The sequence below is a fragment of the Lissotriton vulgaris genome, chromosome 5 (assembly GCF_964263255.1).
Source record: "Lissotriton vulgaris chromosome 5, aLisVul1.2, whole genome shotgun sequence".
Taxonomy (NCBI): domain Eukaryota; kingdom Metazoa; phylum Chordata; class Amphibia; order Caudata; family Salamandridae; genus Lissotriton; species Lissotriton vulgaris.
Window position 1 is genome coordinate 287910494 of NC_141693.1, and position 22486 is coordinate 287932979.

The 22486-nt window shown below is 44.2% G+C and overlaps 1 protein-coding gene across 1 annotated transcript in view; it reads right to left on the reverse strand.

Moving 5' to 3' along the window:
* Positions 1-9904: 9904 nt before the first annotated feature.
* Positions 9905-22486, reverse strand: part of MRPL20 (mitochondrial ribosomal protein L20) — a 37786-nt gene continuing 25204 nt past the window's right edge. The window contains exons 3-4 of the mRNA XM_086921454.1: positions 17189-17266; positions 9905-10740 (exon numbers count right to left, since the gene is read on the reverse strand). Of these exons, the coding sequence (XP_086777580.1) occupies positions 10567-10740; positions 17189-17266 (252 nt within the window). The 3' untranslated portion in view covers positions 9905-10566. The remainder of the gene's footprint in view (positions 10741-17188; positions 17267-22486) is intronic.

The following is a 22486-nucleotide window of genomic DNA, read 5'->3' on the forward strand; positions in this document are numbered from 1 at the left end:
CACGTTCTAGACCCCACCCAGACGGGCTTCAGACCGAAACACGGGACTGAGACCGCTCTCCTCATGGTCACCGAGGAAGCTAGAAAAATCCTGGATCAAGGAGGATCAGTGGCAGTGATCCTCCTTGATCTAAGCGCGGCATTTGACACGGTCAGTCATGACACCCTACTGGACCGTATGTCCTGCGCCGGGATTAAGGACAAAGTCTGGATATGGTTTAAATCCTTTCTGGAGAACAGATCCTTTAGAGTCTTTGAGGGTGAGTCCGTGTCCTCTAGCAGACCTCTAAAGTGCGGAGTTCCTCAGGGCTCCTCTCGGAGCACCGCACTCTTCAACCTGTATATGAGGCCACTGGCTGATGTCGTCCGCCCATTCGGAGTTAAGATCATCTCTTATGCGGACGACACGCAGCTGGTGGTCTCACTGGCGCAGGAGGCAAACCACCCTGCGCCAGGTGGGCTTAGAGAATGCCTAGAGGAGGTGAAGGCTTGGATGTCTTCATCATCCCTCAAGTCGAATGGGGACATAACGGAGCTGATGCTCCTAGGCCCCACAGATCTTGGCCTCCCCCCCCCTCCTTGTGGCCTCCGTGTCTGGGTCCCCCCCCCAGCCCTCAAAAACAAGATTAAGAGCCTTGGAGTGTGGCTGGACAGATCTCTGTCCTTCAACGTTCAAGCCACAAAACTATTGGCCACCTTCTTTGGCATCATGAAGATGTTAAATAAAATATTCCCCCTCCTTCCCATGGAAGCCAAACAGGTGGCCATACAAGGTCTCATACACCCACGCCTCGATTTTAACAATGTGCTCTATCTCGGTGCCCCAGAGTACACTCTGCACAGACTGCAGATAGTGCAGAACTGCGCAGCGCGCTTACTGCTCAAGATCCCTCGTAGACAATCAGTGAGGGCCGGACTGGCTAGCCTTCACTGGCTACCGGTTCGGCAGAGTTCTTTTTAAAGCAATGTGCATAGCCCACCAAGCATTCTGGGACACAGGCCCCAGCATTGCCCGTGACTTAGTTACTCACTACATTCCCAACAGAAGCCTTCGCTCCAGCCAGACATTTCTATCAGTGGCGCAAAGAATAAAAAGATCCAGATCAGGCGGAAGGACGTTCGCCTACAATGCGTCCAGAACCTGGAACACTGCCACTACATCTCAGAGCCAATCCGAACCTCACTGTGTTTCGTAAACAATTAAAGACTTACTTGTTTAATTCCCCCCACTAACCCTTAGTTTCCTCCTCCTCCTCTGCTCTTCGGTAGGTTCTGGTTACTTTAGCGCTTGGACGCCTCCGGGCAGCAATTTGCGCTCTACAAGTTTACATCTATTCTATTCTATTCCTTCTGCTGCAACTGCCCTTTCCAGCGCTGTATTGGGTGTTGTGATTGGTGCTGTGGTTCCTGAGATTACCCGCCTCAAAGGTTTGGGCTCTCTCTTGATAATATTAGTATAGATATAGATGGATGGTCTGCTACCTTAAAACTTGTTTAACTATTAGCAAACTGTCAGCTGAATCAAAAAGCTCCCAGCCCCACTTCACTCACAGAGCTGTCTGACTTTTGTTATATAGTCTTTTTGACTAACTTTTCTGTTGCTGTCTTGAAGAAAAAAAAACTCACTATATTCATTCACTGATTAAATGATTCGATATATTCTATACTACCGCCAGGGGATAAGGGGATACTTATCAGACTACAATTGGCAACGTTTACCATATACTATAGATGCCGATATCATCCCATAACTCCTTTAGTAAATATCTGTGAATATTTTTCAGTGCAGGTTCCAAACATGTTCCCTCACACCGATTTGTTATTTTCTTAGTACCGTTACCAATCAAAGCATTCTCTTCAAGATTTAAAAGCTCTTCTCCACTTCCATTTTGGAAAGCACAAGTAATTCGGTCTAGGAACTAAAGGAATTAATAATGCTCTAGTGTCAAGAAAACTAAGGCACATTGTTCAACAGCATAAATTAGGAATATAAAATCATTAGGACAATCATGCAAGGAAAAGAATACATGTTCCCTGAATTTTCCAACGCTTCAGATCCGGTCTTTCCCTGTGAAGGAATGGTTTATTACCACAGTAAATCCCCTGTTGACCTTAATGGCTCACAATTGCAGGGGAGTAATTCGTGATAGGTCTCGAAAGAAATCAGGTTTGTGTAAATGTGTTTGTAGATATCAATGCAATGGAGTCAAACCAATGTTTTGATGGTGGTTTAAAATCATGAAATCTTGTGGCAAATTCAGGTTTACTATCACACGTTTGTAGGTCAGCAAATACGTTCTTTATAGTGTCCCTATCCCAGTCACTTACAAAGATCCTTTCTGATAAGACGTCACCTAGCTTTAAATGAAGTGTGTAGCACAAGTACAGTCTGTGTGGCCCAAGGATCTGATGACTCTGGTCTTTTCAACAAATACCATCTTTCAGCGGGTTAGCCATTATCTTGACTGTAGACTCATTTAACACTCCTGGTGACTGTATAGATTAGTTTGTATAGCATCCAAATTTATTAGGGTCACACATGGCACCCCAATTAATTGGGGTCATATACATGCCTTAACCCTCAAAATGTAATACCAGCCATTGCGGAGAAAAGAACGGAGAGGTGTGGCTTCCCTACGGAGTTTAATTTGAGTGGAAATGAGCCTTTAGAGTCAGACCCTTTCCTGTTCAGAATCTTACCCGTGTGTTGCCGCCAAATCAGCAAGGAAAAACGCCAGTTTCTCTCGCAGCCTCCCCGTGTCCCTGGAGGGATTGACCGCCCGCCGCTATTCAACAACTTGCAGCACCCGCTTCGCGGGTGCCGCTACGCGGCGTGGGGTCGAGGCTGCTGGAGTGCTGATGAGCCAGAGGAAGGAGGAGGGAGTACAGCGAATCAACAGAGGGCGCGCGCTGCAGGGACTCTCTACACCAGGAGTCCCTGCGCTGCACAGGTGTGCACGGCCGCGCCCTCAGCAAGACACGCCCACCGGCTGACCAAAGCTTTTAAGCGGGAAGACACCCTGTTTGCATTGGGACCCTTTCCTGTTAAGAATCTTACCCGTGTATTGCCGCCAAATCAGCAAGGAAAAACGCCGGTTTCTCTCGCAGCCTCCCCGTGTCCCTGGAGGGATTAACCGCCCCGCCGCTATTCAACAACTTGCAGCACCCGCTTCGCGGGTGCCGCTGCGCGGCGTGGGGTCGAGGCTGCTGGAGTGCTGGTGAGCCAGAGGAAGGAGGAGGGAGTACAGCGAATCAACAGAGGGCGCGCGCTGCAGGGACTCTCTAGACCAGGAGTCCCTGCGCTGCACAGGTGTGCACGGCCGCGCCCCCAGCAAGACACGCCCACCGGCTGCAACACCCCCCCTTTAAGAACAGCGTTCTACCGCTCAGCGGGACGCCGAGCGAAGCCCGGGCAAAGGGCGGGCCCTCAGAGGCTGGGCTGGGCCACCCCCCTAAAATCTCCTAAGGAACCGCGTACATCAGGTATCAAAACGTGACTTATTTACTTCAGTCTAATCCATCCACCGCCCCAAAACCCTTTATCAGGGGATTATGAGGAAGACTGCAAAGAAGTCCAAGATGCCTACCCTAAGATCAAGCACTAAATCAAAAGCAGACCCCCCCCCCACCATTACCAACTTTAACTGCTATTGACAAGATGCTTAAACAAACAAACAATAGGGGCGGTATCCAATGCAATCGCAAACACAGAGAGAAGGCTATCCTTACCACCCGTGACTATTGTCCAAGAAACCCAGGAAGCCCTTATCAATTTATCTGAAGCTTCCCTAGTCTTGACAGAGGACCCGGACAATTGCTTGGCCCTTACCCCCTCTTCTTTTGTCGATCTCCTGTGTGCCCAGGTGCCCGCAGAAACTAGCACAGAGCGAACGGGTCTACAAATAAACAACCATAAGAAGAAATCAAACATCTCAGATAAAATCTTGCTCAAGGAAGGCTCCAAAAGGTGGGGTTAAAAAAAGGACCAACCAAAACTAGAAACCACAACCTGGTAACGCCCATAAATCCATCTACACCAGGAATACCCTGTTGGATCACCAACATGGTGGCAGACCTCAAAACGGACCTTGAACACTCCATCACTGTGCTGATAAAACCTCTTATAGCTAAAATCGACAGATTAACATCACTTGTAAACAAGGGGGTCGGCCTGAAAGGCCAACCAGCACAAGAGGGCGCATTATTAAAACAGAATGAGGCTACACTCAAAAGATCAACCAAAGACAAGGCCACCCCAACACCTGACGCGGTAGTAAAGAACTCCACCAGAGTCATACAAAAAAGCACTAAAGACACACAAAAGGTCGCTACCACACCGAATACGGGTATAACTAATATACAAATAATTGCTGAAACTAACAAATTACCCCCCGGACCCCCTCAAACACTGGAAGGAAACAACGTTCAAACTCCCAAAGCGAGTCTGAAGACCAATCCGACCCCTTCTACAACAACTACTAAAGAAAATAAAACAGCAACCCGCTTCAGGACAATTAACCTCCCGCCTGAAGCCTTACCCTTCGTAGTACTCTAAGGGAGGGAAAAAGGGAAACACAAGTAGAGCTAAAAAACAAATGTGCTCAGTGGTTACAAATACACAGACCACTGCCACCCAATATTCATGGGGAGATCCTTTCAGTAAGAAGGGGGGAGTGGATCGGTAAAGGCACAAAAACCATAGCAGGGGACATAATCACGGTAAACTTCAGAGATATTGCAGCAGTTAACTTCATCTGTAACGCCCCCCCCCCCCAGTTATACTGACACACAAATTCATCCGGTACACTTATCTTATTTTTATCCATTCACACACCAAAGACCTAGGCAGAGCAATAGACCATCGATGATTAGAATGCCTCATATGGATTTCCAATATGGCCCACCCCAGTGGCAAAGGCCACATTATGTGACCCCAAACTTCGACTCTTTCCTAATGCAGCATGCACATTGGAACAGGTTTAGCGCACTTGAAGAGGTCGACTGAGAGGGACGGGAAAGCCAACCCCCCAACAATGCAAGGAGTAAGGAGGAAAGTCCACTCATAACAGGCATGAGAACGGGGGCGAAAATAGATCAGAACCCGCATCAAGCGAAGAAGGCTACACCAAGCCGCCGAACATAAGTAGGGGAAAACGCGACTTGATAAATTCCCCAAAATACAGGTCAATCACTAAACAGAGCAGATTAGCTACCCCTTGCAGTCCACAACATAGCCCTGTCATTCCACCTAAAGTGGGAAAACCGGCAACGCCCCCAGCAAGAAACCCAACAGGAATTTCAAAGGAAAAGACTCATGAAAACTTACATGTTTTATCCTGGAACATTGCAGGACTAGCGGCCAAATTTGAATCCCAGGAATGGCTTAGCTACATAAACAAATTCCAAATGATATGCCTGCAAGAAACATGGGCCACCGACCTAAATGACCATAGCTTAGAAGGCTACAAAAGCTTTTCTGTTCCAGCTAAAAAGGTAGCCTCGGGGAGAGCCAGCGGGGGACTCGTTATATGCGTCAGTCTAGACATCAAGGGCACCTGGACTAACATCAAATGGGTCTCACACAACCTCCAAGCACTAAGGTTCGACTCACCAAGACTAATTTTTTTTCTAGTCAACTGGTATAACGCCCCCATGACAGAAAAGGGAACCGCCGTAAACGAGCTGGATGCCTGCCTAAAAAATTTGAACTCTTTAAATAAGACACCAAATCCCCCAAGTCTAATACTTATGGGAGATTTTAACTGCCACCTTTGTGATAAATTAAAACCTTTTAACAAAGACTGGTCAAGATGCACCATAATGAAAGGCCCACATTTCACTCACTCGAAAGAGGGATGGGACCTGGAGAGACTAACGAAAAGGTACAACCTGACCCAAACCTTAGATCTTGTCGTGCTGGGCGAAAAAGGAGAACTAACCCCAACATACAAAGGAAGAGGTTGCCATTCCTACATTGACTACGTTCTAGTCTCTCCCACATTAAAAAGAAACATTAGCAAAACTATAATAGACGCGAGCACCTTCAGTGACCACAATCCGGTTATTATCACAATTGAGGGCTTTGATTTTAACATGGGCTCAAAGAGACCCGACACCATAGAAAAAGCAGTGGATCAAGGAAGAAGAATCAAATGGGCCAGGATCGATGGGGAAAGATTTTATAAAAAAACGATAGCAGAGGCCTCAGAAGCAATAAATATATGCCTTGACCCAAACATGGATGGAGTTTTGGTGGTCAGAGCTTTTGAAGAAATTGCGTCCCATGTAAACAATTCCCTAAAGACCACCGGGACGAACAAAGTGTCCTCAAATCCACGCTGGTTTGACTCAATTTGCACCAAGGCGCTTAAAAAACTGAAAGTTAGCCTCCACGCCAAACCAAGGGATAAAATCATGGTTGCACAGAATAGAGTTGAATACAAAAAAGCCCTGAAGAAACGTAAACAAAGCCTACAAAATCAAGCCTGGGAGGACCTAAGGGACGCTGCTGAAAAGAAAGACTATGCTAGTTTCTGGAAAGTCATTAATTCCCCATGTTTTCAGGACCAAGGGGCACCAAAAATCACGAACATTATCTTGCCGGAACAATGGCAGAAGCACTTCCAGAGCCTATACAATCACTCAAGCCACTCAACTCAGGGGGATGCATCAAGGAGCTTCCAGCCGGCCAAACTGGACTTTTCCCTGAAAGAAGTCTAAATGGGAATTGCAGGGCTCAGTAAAAATAAAGCACCTGGCCCGGATGGAATTCCACCTGATCTATTTTCAAGTAGACCCGAGCTATGGGCCCCGTTGCTCACCAGGGTGTTGAACGAGGCAGTGGTGGCAGGACTGCCTCGGTCCTGGTCAACAGCGACCATAGTCCCTATCTATAAAAAAGGGAACCGTGATGACCCTCAATGTTACCGACCCATTTCCCTCATTGATGTGACGACAAAGGTACTGGGGCGAGTCATTCTACAGCGGTTGCAAGATTGGGCTGAGGAGCACCAGGTCCTCTCGGAAATCCAATATGGCTTCAGGGAGGGCAGATCCACCACCGACCAATGCCTAAACTTATACCTCCTGACAGCTAAATACACCATCGCTGGGAAGGGGTCCATCCATATGGGGTTTATGGACCTTTCAGCGGCTTTCGACCGCGTAAACAGAAGAAAGCTCTGGTCCATGCTGTTAGAACTAGGAGTGGATCCACCGCTAGTTGACACCCTGCAAAATCTCCACTGGAATACAACTGCAAGTGTGAGGTACAACCAAGAGGGAAAAAAAGACCGATCCCTTCATCCTCGCGCCCTTCCTTTTTTCCATTTATATCAATTCGCTGGAAAAAGACCTCCTCAAACTGAAGGTGGACTCACCCCAAATCGGTCATCGTGCAGTGCCTGTATTACTATACGCTGATGACGCGGTTTTGCTCGCCAGAACCCCTTTAGGACTACAAAAACTGATCGATGGGTTTGTCTTGTTCATGGACAAGCTGGATCTGGCGACAAACTTGGAAAAATCATACATCATGTCATCAGGGCAACCGACAAAAGGGAATTTCACCTACCACATTGGGTCACACAAGATAGACCAGGTCAAGACCTTTTCATACCTGGGGGTGTTTGTTCGACAACCAGCTTAACTTCAAACCTCTGGTAGAAAAACAGGCCATGAAACTGGCAGCATCAGTAGGAGCCATCATGGGGTATGGTCAAAGACTAGGAAGATGGTCTCCAGAACAAATAATGAACCTGTACAGATCAATTTGCTGTGCGAAGGTATCTTATGGGGCAGAAGTGTGGGGCTTCTTGGACAACAAAGCACAGCAAATTCAGATAGAAGAAAATAAATTCTTGAGAAGAATTCTGAAAGTGCCCCAGAGTGTACTGGCTCACATCATCCATGAGGAGGTAGGAGAACCCTTCATAGAAGACAGGATTAAAATTAAACCCCTCCTGGCATGGGTTAAAGTATGGACCAACCCAGAGGCGGCCCTAACTAGACAAATTATATTGGACTGCCTCAAACGAGATAATGGTCACGTTATCCCCTGGCTGAAGTACGTGAAGAAATCACTAGCAGAGATTGACTGTATAAACTTTTTTACATCCCCAGACTCCTTAACAATCAAGAGCAAAGCACTGGTGAAAAAACTCTTTCCGGTACGGCTTCAGTCACTAAGGGCGGAGAAAGAAAGCCACAAACCCACTAGTTTATCTTATAGTGAACTCACAGCAAAGCAAGGAATGGAACCCTATTTGAGAGTCATGTATAACGCCCAGGATCGTTACGTCATGACCCGCTTTAGACTTAACTTGCTCCACCATCTCTTTGCGGTTCAGGCCGGGTTCACCCATACAGTGGCAGAGAAGGGTACCTGCGGCTGCGACCACAGGTCTCCGCAGGATACCCTTCACTTTGTCCTATTGTGCCCTTTTTACACTGTACCAAGACGCAAGTACCTGGTGGGGATTTTGAAAGAGTTAAAGTTCAAACATGCAAAATTGGCCTTGAGGTTCCTACAGGAAGCTGAGGATGCTTACACCCTTTTCTGCACTATAAATTTTATTCGGATGGCAATACGGCTGAGTAACACCAGAGAATCTGGACCCTAACATTACCTGTCCCCTTGAACAATTAACTCCTGCTCCCCTAGCTCAATGAACTATGGTGCTAGATAACAGACAATTTTAACTTTTATAACTTTTTAAATGGAAATTTACCTTTTTTTAAAAACATTTTTGTGTGTATTTTGTATATGTGCTTTTATGGTGTCTTTTTAAGAACCGAATAAAGATTACAAATTGAAAATTGATTCAGACAAACTGGTCAAAGAATCTCTCACTCACAGGTAGTATGTATAGCGCTCTGTCCTGCACAACTGAAATCAGTAGGCATGCACAACAGTTGGCATTTTCCTTGGGGACCTCATTATACACATAGCAATGTGCATTAGAATAATTGCGAATATCATAAATTGCTCAGGGCCAATTGTGCATATTAAGACAAAGGTCAAATGCACCTTAATCATATACCATCACTCATTTTCTATTTTATTAGTTTTGCCTAAATCGACTGCACCCAAACTTCTAAAAAACATTGCTGACTACATTTGTATTAATTATTCTTTGTATACACTTTTCTCTTTAGTGGTCGCTCTGTATAGATTGTGGTTTGTTTGCAATGCCACTTCTGGATCCAAGTAAAACAAAAGTGACAGATAAATAGCTTGAATTAATCACAGCCACTGGTAATTACTCTTAGTCGGAATCCAATCCATTGTTTTTTTTGTCCACCAAGCCACCTTAGAGATGAGCCAGCAAAATGCAAATTGGCCATGGTGCTGCTTCAGCAGACCAATTAAAACCCCAGGCTGCAGCCACGATTCTGCGCAGCACATTCCAATCGCGGGTGCGGTCATGACGGCCGGGAGCCGTCATCAGCACACGAGCACTGTGTGCCATGACGGCTCCTGGCAGTCATCAGCATGGAAGGGGTTAAAATGCCAAGTCAGACCCGACTGAGCCATAACACAAGCAACCTCAGATCAGTTCCAGCTTATTAAAGCCTCATCACTTTGGTGCAGCTTAAGGGCTATGGCTTAGTGAGCGAGTATGGTACCCACATCTGGGCACAACTGTTAAACTAAAGAAATCAGTAAACAAAATGACGGGTGGATTGCTTGAAATACTTTATGCTACTGGTAATTATTCTGGGCCACGATCCAATAAATCATTTTTTTGCCCACCGCCCCAGTATGGATTTAGCAATGTAAAGAGAAGTATGCCAACAAAGTTCACATTATTTTACTCCCAAATGAATATGGATATACAGCATTAACTAAATGTTCACTCATTTGAATTAGAGGAAAGATGCAATAAATGAAGAAGCACAAAGGATAAATTGCCTGTTTTTTTTATTAAATAAATCTGAGGCAATGCACAAAATCCTTCAATAAATAAAACTCCTTTTTATGCCTGAATTGATCTTACTATTGGTGTCACCAGACTTCCATTTACTTTAGTCTCAAAATAGGAGTCCACGTTTTTTGGACAGTTTACCACTTCATAGACCATGCTAAAGTAAAGCTCTCCAGTTGAGGTTAATATTGAGATCGCTGGAGTGTTCAGTGATTATCAAAATGTCATAAAGGTGTCTCCTGTGACACAAATGGGCTTAGTATGGTATTAGAGATCAATTGTAGGAATGCTTACAAATTGTAAAGCTTATATCGCTCCAGGGATTTCACGAAATTTCAGGACCCACCATTATAAGCTTGAAACTGCATCTAGGTAACAAAGATGCTGGAAGATAACATTGTATCTTGATCTAATCGCTACTCATACCAATCCAACCACATCAGTTAACAAAATGCTTCTGTGCAAAATCACACAAACTAGATTTTGTCTACTAAAAATATTGCGTTATTACAGCTTCCACGCCCTTCAAAAGTTTCTGGCCACAAAAGGCAGGTTTTTTTTTGCATTCCGTAGTTTTTTGAAGCTTCCCGCACCATTATCTGAACAATGTAACACTGGTCACTCCAGGTATCATGAGCTTGCTAGTGATGGCTCACAATCCGAGAAAAAATTCCTTCTGGCTCCTTCCCATCTCCAAGGGCAGCCAGGAATCCTTCTTCTCGCCTCCTCTGTGCCAGGGCTGCCAGGGATTTAAATGTCTTTGGCTCATAGATAGCAAAATCGGAGATCACTTTTCGATTCAAAGCTACTTGACTCTGACAAAAAAGTAAGAGGTGTAGATTAAAGAATTAGCAAATAATATACATTTCATTGTAAACATAATATTTACAGTCGTTTTATGTCTTAATGGGATTTGTTCTGTAAAGAACCTGAATCCAAAAATATTTTACAGTTGTAAGATTCACTTAACAGAGGCAAAAGGCTGTATTTAGGGTCAGAAATCACAATTATCAGAATCAAGATTTCAGCAATTGTCCCACTGTAATTGCACATCACCATAAAGACAAAACCAATACAGTAGATTTTCCAGTCATGTAATTAGTATTGCGAGTCGGACTATAGGTATTAGAAGAGTGGGGAGGGTGGTGTTGGGCACTGGAATGCAGTAATATTCACAAATAGTTAAACACATTCCCAATTACTTTTCATACCCGCTTGTACAGAATGCTGGAACCATATAGAAATTTACATCCATGACAGCATATAACTATGACGGTGTAGAAATGACAGGTGTTTTCTGTGAAAAGTCAACAGTGATCCCCTCTCCATATGTATCCCAGTCGGTCTACCCCTATCAGACTCCATCTCATGTGGCTTCGCAGTTTCTTCACCTCCACACAGCTATCACTGTCCCACAGAGGGGTTTCGGCTGTCAATTTGTCCCCACATCCCAGGTGTGGATTGATCACCAGTCACGCTTGCACCACCGCCTGGGTGTGGAACGGAAGTGCATCTCCCTTCCCATATAGAAGGGCCGGTATGCCTGGTCGCCCATAGCCCAGTGGCCCGTTAGTCACTTCCACCAAACACCCAGCCATTCACCACTATCAACTGAGCCGCCCAATAACAGGCTCAGAGGTCGGGGACTGTTAGACCTCCATCAAGACTCTGAGCTGTAGTTTAGCTAGGGATACACGTGCCTTACCTCCATCCCAGAGTAGCGTCCGTAGCGCACTGTTAACCTTACTTAAGAAGCTGTTGGGGACCCTACAGGGAGTATTTTGGAGAATGTAAAGCATGTGGGGAAAAGTCATCATTTTAAAAAGAGAACAGCTTTTCCCATTAAGGAAATTGGCAGCGTCTGCCATTAGTTCACGTCATCTGGAAACTATCTAATGGGGTTGGGGAGGGGGGAAGAGTTGTTTTGTAGAAAGCCCTCCTCTCTTATGGTTACGTGGCCTCCCAGATAGCGGAGCCCCTGATTTCAGGCACCAGGGCAAAAGGGCTAGCTCTCCCCTCGAGAGTGGAAAGATGAAGGACTTATCCCAATTAAATTTGGTAGCCCGAATAGATAAAAAATGTGAAGAATCTGCAGAATAGAGAGGCGGGGTCTCGTCACGTAGAGCAGGATATCGTCTGTGTATAGGGATCCTGGTGCACCAAAACTGCCAGGGGTAGGGCAAGGATCATGAGCTTCAGAGGGCAAGGATCATGTGCAACAGGGGGCAACACTGTTGCATGCTCCTGCCTAACATGTAGGCTTGGGAGGTGGCTCCATTCACACGTACTCTTGCCATTGGAGCGTTGTGTAATGGATCCATGAACAAAATGTCGGGCCAAAACCACAGTCTGCGAAAATGTAGGCCCATTCAAAGCTATCAAAGACCATTCTTGCATCTAAGGAGAGCACTGCCGCCTCCTCCGCATCTGGTTTCACGGTCATATGCATAAGTCCGTATAGGCGCCATAGTTAGAGGCGGGTGGTCCGTCTTGGCATAAAGCTGGACTGATCCGGGTGAACCACTGATGTTATAACTTTTGTCAGTTGATTTGTCAAAGCCTTGGCCAATACATTGGGTTCCATATTGCGCAGCGATATGGGGCGGGACGAAGTACAGGCCCTCCTGGGCTCGCCCTTCTTGGGAATTATCACAATTGTGGCCATTCTCTGGTCCACCAGGAATCCCCCGCAGCCAGGTACATATTGAGGAGGTGAGGTGCTATCTTATGGGTTACGCATTTAAACAATTCAAGTGGGAGGCCGTTAGGCCCCGCCGCCTTGCCCGACTGGAGATCTGCGATTGCCCAGTCAATTTCCTCTGCCATCAAGCCTCGATCCAGCTTCTCCCGTTCTTCCTCCTAGAGGATCAAGGTCCGGGTCGATAGGAGCTCCAGGAAGTTCCTCCCAGTCCTACAAGATACGCATGTGTATATGTTCTTGTAGTATGTTGCAAATGTCTAAGCTATATTCCCCACTCACAGTGTGTACACTCCCCCTTGTGGTCGAAAGGTTCGGCGACCCAGTTCCTGTTTCGATCTTGTTTGTCCAGCCAAGCAATAAGTTTGGTAGCCTGATCATGTACGTCGTACAATCTCCTCTGTACCAAAGCAGTCGTATGTCTTTCAGTTCTCGCTGACGAAGATGCAAGGGGTGAACCAGGTCTTCCTCCAGGGACTCCCCCTCAGTATTTAGTCTTCTAAGGAGCTGATCTCCCTTTCCAAGGGCTTGTATCGTGCCATGCCTTTCTTTTTCTTGACCCCAATAAAAGCCTGGGCAAATCCATGTAATACTGCCATGCAGGCTTCCCAAAGGAAGCAGGGTGATGCCACCGACCCTTCATTATGCTGAAAGTTGCATTCAGTAACCTCCACTATCTGGTCCTGCATTTTCCTGGCCTTTAAGTGCCATGCCGCTATTCGGGGTGGCAGAACTGTCTCCCTGACTGGTCCTAAGAGCAAGGTAATCACCGGGTAGTGGTCCAAAATGCTGCGGGCTAAGTGCCAGGGTCCCGGAAGTGGCCTACACCAGCGCAGTGGGTGAGCATGCAATCCAATCGGAGAGGCTACCGTGTCTAGCTGAGAGGTGGGTGTATTAGCGTTCGGTCTTATGTTGTTATCTCCATAATCCTAACAACCCCATAGAGTCTGAAAAGGATTTGAGGTGAGTACCGCTCCAAGTCTCCTCCCTTCTCGTCTCCTCCCTTCTCGGCCACCTATCGTATGTCACAGACATCACATCATTCACATCTCCCCCCAGGATCAAGGAGCCCATTGGCATATCTATGAGCGATGCACCAAGTGCAGTGAGCGTGTCTTCCTGCATTCTAGGGGGGGCGGCACTCATCGACACGTCTGGCGTACGAATCTACCCAGGGAATCACACCAGGTCTGACCTATGGTGTAGGATGTTGCAGACCTGAGCAAGATACCCATTCCCCGTGACCCTGGGGAGTAGCCCACATGTGCGATCAGAGTATATCCAAGGCGTCTCTTGCTAAGAGGAGTGCAGCCAAGAGCCGAATTCTGGACTCCTGTATGCCTTTCTAAGGATACCACTCCTGCCCAGAGTTCAGAAGAAGATCAGGAATAACCAGGCCTATGTCGTCCTTGTGAGATTGGGTGCCAAAACCGTGGTAGCCATAGCTCATGGGCTTGAGCAACTGTCTTCCGAAAGGCTGCCCCTCCGGGTGGTCCTGCTGTCACAATAGCAGGGCAGGGTTCTGCATGCACCTTCGTAATCTCCACCTTCATGCATGGAGATGGAGCGGTGACAGGTGCTTCCTCCGGAGGGGGTTGATGTCATCTTGACAAAAACCGTATATGCCCATCATTGGGAAAAATTGGTGTTTTAGTGCGGCACATTCCAAATTGACCTTTTCAGGCCAAGTTATCTGACGTTCTGTTTTGTCTGTTGCCCTGCAAGGCTTTGCTTTGGGCACACTCAATGGGTACCTTCCAGGCCTTTTTACAGTGGCTAGTCCCACCTCCTAATTGGTACTTCAACGGTATCTATTTAAAAGGTGAAGAATCTGCGGTTCGAAGTCTCTATCAGAAGAACTTGTTACTTCCCTTCAGACATACTCTTTCTGGTAGTGATCTAACTACAGATTCCTCGCGACTCTTCCATCCTCCCCAGTCTATAAATCTGGCTCTATCCATTAATAAGATCCCAAATCTAGTAATATGTATATTGGTCAAAGCCAATTTGCTGTTGGGCTCTAGGCCTGGGAATGCAGACAGCCTCAAAAGCAACTGACATCAGCGCTAGGGTGTGGCAGAGCATGACGGAGTCAGGGCGTAGCCACATGGCAATCACTACTACTCAAAAAGTTTCCAGATCTTGTCTGACGCCTGAGGAGTATTCAAAAGGTCGAGGGATCTGAGGTTAGATAGTCTTCACCAGAAATAGTGTTACTGAAGGTGAATAACTTGTTCCATAATTCTAATGAGGCAACAGTGAGTCAGTTCAAAGAAGGAGACATTCTGCAGACAATTCACTTACATCAAATAAGCGCATAAAGACCGGTCTGTGTTTTTTTTAAATGTGGATTCACTTGCGAATGGTGAACCCCCACAAATGTACAAGTTATGTGTATTCCTTAATGTTTTGATGGTATTTACCTTCCCAATCAATCATTTTGGACTTTACTCTCGTCAAGGGAAGTGCAAACCGGTTTTTTGATGAGACTGAGGAGGGCCCATCCCCAAAATTGATTGATGGGGCTGTAGGTAGAGAAATATATTTCTCTATTGTGAAAAGGTTCTGCAAAAGTATTTCCCTGTGGACTAAAAGTTTAATGTTGAACTACCCTTTAGTTTTGTTTTGTGTTCGAGAATGAAAGCCTGTATCTTTTTCAAGGCATACAACTGAATATGCAATTTAGTATTCTTGGGAGTCAGTAAAATTGCAGATTTCAAAAAGTATTTAGGGCAATCTTTGCAAATTCTTTAAAAGTTATACATCTACTCAAAACATAGGTGTAAGCCTACTGAGATGTATAAATCGGTCCAAACAAATTTAGGAAACCAGCGGTCGAACTTTTCAAAGAATCCACCATTTCCAGCTCCTCCAAACTACTAAACGAATACTGTAATTCCCTTTTCTCTCTTCCTGTTTTAAAGTCTGCTGCGTAAGAATACGATCTATTGTTCTGCTTAAATTAACATCTATATACAGTTTCTGCCTGAAACACGGTGTAAGTACAACTTAATACTTGTTCCCTTTCAAGATTGTGAATCGCAATGTTGTTATGTACAGAAGATTGGTTGGATAAGACACCTAGGGTGTAGGACATTAAACACAAGTTTCCCTTTATGTTATCTGCATTCGTAAAGCAGCAACCACAGTCTCTAATATTAAACTTAGTTCATATTACTACAGGACAGAGGCCAGTCAGAGATGAAACCCATCCATATAGCTGAAGTACTTTAATGATTGTCGAGTACCTATTTTGCCATTAAGCTGAGCTGCAAATCAAGTACATGTGGTGAACAGAGGAAAGCTCTAGGATTGACAAAGAGTTTTAATAATCTGAAGCTGGTCCAAGCTGGTGTTAAAAGCACCACACACATTTAATGACTGTTCCTTGAAAAAAGTATTAACGTTATAGCCAACGTCAGAAAATGCCAATACAACACCATTCACCAACCTCCCATTTGAAACTATCCCTGGTTTTTTTCAATTCATTTTTGGTCATTACCTTAGTCTATGTAAATCTGTCTCTGTAGAAAAAGATTAATTGTCTAGGTATGGGCTTTAAGAGAAGTTTAGCTCTCTCACTAGACTATTGGTCTAGTTTAAAGTGCGTTTTATGTTATATTTTGTATTAGATTTAAATACCAGCTATTTTGCCCCTGCACCTTGGGCGCACAGTTACCTGATGATTTACTCTGTTTGTTTTTTAAAGTTGCCATTATATTGTGTTTGTCACACTACAATATTGCAGATAACAAACATTTGAGTGCTTGGTTTTATTCTAGTGTCCTTCACAAATAATAAAGTGTATTTCATCACTGAAAACCTTTAAGTTATATCAAAAAAAAAAATTGTCAGGCCACATCATTTAAATGTTTTTTTTTAAATGTCATTACAAGTGTACAGCACTGTTTTTTTAACACTAAGGAACAGACCCTCTGCCTTCCGTTATTAGTAAAAATCGAGGGAGAATGTGATCTACATCCTAAAGTTAACAGTATAAACCAGGAAATCTATGCATTGAATATTTTCCTTAAATTTTCTGTTTTTTTATATAAATGACCACCCCACCCCCCTAAGGTTTTACAATGACATTTTTAAAAACCTAGTTAGTGCTACGATAACTGCAAAGCCTTCTTCTACCCAGACGATGAACCACATTAATCATAGTGCCAGCGGTCCCTCCCTTAACAAAGCAGATAGGCGCACTATTACCTGTTTCATTTGGCACCTCTTACAATATTGCTATCATCGTCATTAACAGCCAAACTACACTTGTGTAGCTCCAAAACATTGAGAATTGCAAGCAAGTACCTCAAATATTATTCAACCTACCCCATCCAAATAAAAAAATTATATAAACGTCTGCACAACGGCCTACTGTTTTTGCTAACATAAGCAATCCATAGCAAGTTTGAACATAGTCCTTTATATAGCGTTAGTAGGAAGGGTATCTCAAAAGTTTAAATGGTAACATTGGTCTTATGTCAGCACAAGATGGATATTTATTGGATTTTCAGGAGCTTTTCTGCCAGCACATGTAAAAAAGGAAAACAAAGCTTACTCACCTTAGCCAAATTGTAAAAGAGAATAGGATATTTAAGGCCATGTTCACGGATGGCTCCTGCGATTCGAGAGATCCACAGCTAAAGAAGAAACACATGATTTGAAATCGAAGCAAAAACAAATACAGTAAAATTTCACTTTGTGATGTTGAATACACTGTGAACATCAGTACCACTTTAGAAGTTTGCTGTTATGGCAAAACACACCGACTAACAGACATTTTCCTCTCTGCATCTTAAATGCTTGTTGGATTGCAGCAATGAATAATTTTTACAACTTCCACATTTTCTTTTTACTGTCATAACGTTTAGGAGGCCACAAAGAGATGCTTTCCTGCTTACCACAATGTAATATTGCTGGCGGAGATTGGTTCGAGAGGCTTGTAATTGCATTTAGATAGCGTTTAATACCCCTGAGGAGGCGCCAAAGCACTTTTCAGAGAGTAGTACACTACTCCGGAACCCACAGAGGATTAGTGGTGATTTAGTATAGGGAGATATGAAATTAATTTTCATGCGAGTTTGTTATTTGGATTGAAGAAGAATAGAAGAGGGAAGGGTTCGTATTTATATAAAGCTTGCTACCCCGATGAGGTGCTGAAGTGCTTTTCTGCAGGTATCACAATACTCCGGAACACTAACAGGATTAGTGGGGAATTAGTATATTGAAATATGAAATTTAATTGAGCGGTGGACATGTGAGTCTGTTAGTTGGATTGAAAAGGATAGCAGAAGAATAGAGGAGGGACTGGTCTAGAAAGTATTTGAGAAAACAGTAGGAGTTTTGGGATCAGTAAAGGGGAGGGGGAGGAGTCAAAGGGAAGGGTTTAGAAAGGCTTATTTGGGAGATCTGAATAGTAAAGGAGGTTTGAGATGATTCAAGGAGGGGTAGAGGAGGTTGGAGTCTAGAAAGGGTTATTTTAGAATGGGGTTTAGGTGCGTTGAAGAGCAGAGTTACAAGATATATTGCGAGAGGTATAGGGTGAGAAATAGTCTAGTGCACTGAAGAGAGTAGTAGAATGAGGTTTGGGGTGAGTAAGAGTGGAGGTAGAGGATACATAGAGAGGTATAGGGTAAGAAATAGGGTAGTGGACTGGAGGGAGTAGGAGAATGAGGAGAATGAGGATTTGGATGAGTCCGAGAGTGGAGGTAGAAGATATACTGAGAGAGGTATAGGGTGAGATAAGACGCAGACAGCGGAAAGCAAAAGGTCTGAACTGGTGACACATACATAGAAAAAAGCCCAACATAGTGCAAAAACGGAATCCGCATTCAAAAGCACTACACAAACACTAGCAGCCTTATTATAAACACGTCTCTCAATGTCACAGTTCGCTCTCCTCGCCTGCTCCGCGGATCAAGACAGAAAGACTAAGCCACCCTGGCTTGGAGGTTCCAGTTCTTAAGCACTTACATTTGCAAAGAGGAAATAAGCAGTTCTGTTAACAAACAGCCAGGGGTACCTCTCTAACAAGAACAATGGTCTCCTTGCCAAACGTACCTTTAAAGAGGACGAAAATTACCTGAAATTCTGTGATCAGTAAAGCAATAATCTTGATCAGATTACCCCAATGAAAACACTTTAAAATATGCATAAGTCGTCAGCCCCTAGGTAAAACGAGGAGCTAAAAAAGCCAAAGAAAGGCTGCAAACAAGCAGAAAGAAAGTGGAGGAAATTTTACGAGGAGAAGGACAAAATAGCCCTGAAGGCAGCACTGTGCAACTATAAAGGGGAAATTGCCAAAGTGAAAGTCGGGTATTACAGCAATATCATTTTAAAGGAGTCCAATCGTGTTAGAAGCATATTTAAAATAGTGAGTACCTCTCTAACCAGACTGCATAAAAAATAAGATCATTGCGACCCAAGACCTTTGTGATGGCTTGGCAGTCGCCTTTGAGGAGAAGATTACTAAAATTATCAGTGGTCTGAAAATGGACATGGTGGAGAAGACAGATGGTGAAACCAGAGCGACCGAGATGACGCTACTGATTAAGGAGGAGTGGGTTGGTGAGGGCAAGTCAGCAACTTTAGACCATTTTGAGACTCCTACCGAGGAAAATTCCAATAGACTTGCTCCAAGTATTTCATCAGGGTCACCACTGGATCCTTTCCCACACAGGGTGTGGAGGGAACTTAAGGAGGAGCTATTTCCGCAGCTTCGTCAGATCTGCTGCCAATCACTGAGTAGTGTAGTAGTACCTGCATGTTGGAAACAGGCAATGGTGACCCCTCTGTTAAATTAAACTACAATATACCCTCTGTGCCCAAATAGTTACGGTAAAGTTGGCGGGCGCTAGGCCTGCATACTAGGACACTGACCACACTGAGAGAGTTATGTATGATGCAGAACTGGCCTCGGGCACGTGCGCCCGGCCCCTTTTATTGACAGGGTCACCTGACTGGTGACGCCTGTGGTGGGTGGGTGTAAAGTGTATTAAATTTGCGGGCAGAACACTAGAACGTGTCCAGCTAGACACAACAGTTACAGACCTCTCTCTCTTCTGCCCTACCCGGTGAACATTGTAGAGCATTTGGTCAGAAGAACTCTAGCAATTTCTAGAAATATAATCACAGGCTAGAATAATCACAGGCTAGAAGATGCATAGTTTGGTTTTCGCCTAGGTCTCAGAAAAGAGAGTGCTTTAGTAACAGTCCTGGACTAACTAAGAATACGAGCAGACAAAGGACAATCAGTTATACTGATCCTATTGGATAGGTGTTCCGCATTGGATACGGTCAATCATAAAATCCTTCTAAGAAGGCTTATGGAAATTGGGATAGCGGGCATGGTACTGAAATGGTTTCAGTTATACCTATCGGATAGACAACAGGCAGTGATCTTACCCCCTTTTTTAAAATCCAAATATGCTTCCATCCAGCACAGCGTCCCTCAAGGATCTGCAATTAGTCGGATTCTGTTCAACATATATATGAGCCCGCTGATTCCAAATATCACATCCTATAAAATTAACTTGGTGAACTATGCAGATGATAATCAACTCATTTTGTCACTCGAGGGGAATCAATCGTTTCCACGAGTGTATGCAAAAAACTGCAAGATGGGTTAGAGATAACTCTTTGCAGTTCAAGGGAGATAACTGTACGGCAAAGAAAGTCCCTACCTGCTCTTGGCCAACTTCTGGCCTATCCCTACAGATAAGCCACTACTACCTTCTAAGACAGTGCGCAATCTAGGGGTGGTATTCGATGACAAATTGAGTCTAGAACCCCAAGTGAATAAAACAGTCCCAACTTGCTTTTCCCTTATCAGAGCACTACGGAACATACTTCCAATGTTACCGACTTCAGCAAGCACTTATGGTAAGAAGCGTCATTCTGAGCCCGTTAGATTATTGCCACGCCCGGTTACTGGGTGCCCCAAACTCTTTGATAAAGAAGCTTCATAGAATCCAGACAATAGCTGCAAAGCTAGCTCTAAAGAGACAGCGTAGGTCATCTGCTTCTCTGTCCCTCAAAGAGCTTCACTGGTTGCCAATAACGCAGAGAATGCATTTCAATTCGCTCTGCATAGTCTACAAGGCCTTGCATGGACATGGGCCCGTGCCATTACAGAGCAAGTTAGTCTGGTATGCCCCGACCAGAAGCCTTCGCTCTTCAGCAACAAATCTGGCGAGCACGCCCAGAATCAGAACAACAAGGTTTGGAGGAAGAGCATTCAGCTCTGTAGCTGCTCTGCAATGGAATGAACTTCCGTCCAATCTCAGACAAACAGGGGATCTATTACACTTCAGGAAGAAGCTTAAAGCATGGCGCTTTCCAAGTATGTAACGTAGCCTAGCCATCTTTCATGAACATCTGACTTTATTATGGCGACATGTGCGAACTATAGAATTAATGCAATCTAAGGCCAGGCTAACCGTGGGGTGATAGTGCGCTCTATAAGACTATATGACATAACAACAAGTTGTATTAACACACACTTCAGCCATAAATCTTTGATGAATGAAAAATTACAGATAGAAGCAAATTAGAAAAATCACTGTAATATTTAAAATCGAACAAAGGGGGAAGCCTGCTTGGTATGTAAAACCGAGCACACAGGAACGTACTCACTATCTCAGCAGGAAATATTTGGTGTCCCCAAGTAAGGCTTTTGATAGGGAAATCAAAGAAATTAAGAAAGGGATTTAATTGTGTGTAACATCTTGCTACACTGAAAGGATAAGGAAGTAGAATCAGGAAATGAGCACGAAAATTCAAACATAACCGATGTACCACTCTGAAGGGAGATTTTGGCCTCAAACCAATCACATTTTTTATCTAGGAAGGCTTGGATTTGGACAATCCCAAGCTTTCTTAGATAAGAATTTGAAGTCCAAAGAGGAGAATGAGTGGAGAAAGTGGATAAATCTGCTTATTTTCTCAAGGATCAATTGTGGAGTTCTCTACAAGTCACTCTAGAGTGCCGGTGGTGTAAGTTCAAGGAGAGGTTATGGGAAAACCCTGTTGGACATTTTAGTTGCGGGATGAAGCTGAGGGATTTGACCTGAATTTATGCTTGAATTTTCATGCTGGCAAGCACCATTAACATCTGTAGATTCACATTATCACCATAGGCACCGGTCTGCACACTTCCTTAAGCAAGTTAAATAGCCTGCATCAAATGTTTTGTTTTCCAAGTTAGAAATGAATAACTCAAGAACAACAACGTATTCGACTCTTTTTCTACTGCTCCTCCAGAAAGCACACCCAAGGAAGGAGGCATAATGCAGAGGAAGGTTACATTTATTGGGATCATCTTCCCTGTAAATAGTTGAAACAGAAATATTACTAATGTAGATGACAGCATCTGTAGCAGTATGATAGTCTGAAAGCAGATTATTAGTGGATAACCCACATCCGTTATCAGTTAATGTGTGAGTATCTTTGCAGATCTATTTCCTCCACAAGTAAATCAATAAAAAAACAACATTATTGGCATGGGTGGTGTGAAGAAAGACTATAACAAGCCTTGGTCTGATTGTCTTTTTTACTGGGGACAGAAGCAAAACCATTTCATTTAGAACAGACTTGCACATAAAAAAAACTATCAGTTGTCTCCGATACAAAAACTCTTACATAAAGTTTTAACCAGTGAAAAAGCATGCTTTTCGCATACTTGTGATCGAACAGTATATTTACTCTCTCATCAAATTTGTACTTATCTCATAGCTGGGTTGTTAGTGTCTCTGTGTGATTGTAGAGTTATAAACGTATTCTCATATTTAACGATTTTCATCCACAGTTGATTAGCGTCCTTTGAAAATTATTTTGAAAACCCTTATGACATGAGGCGTAAG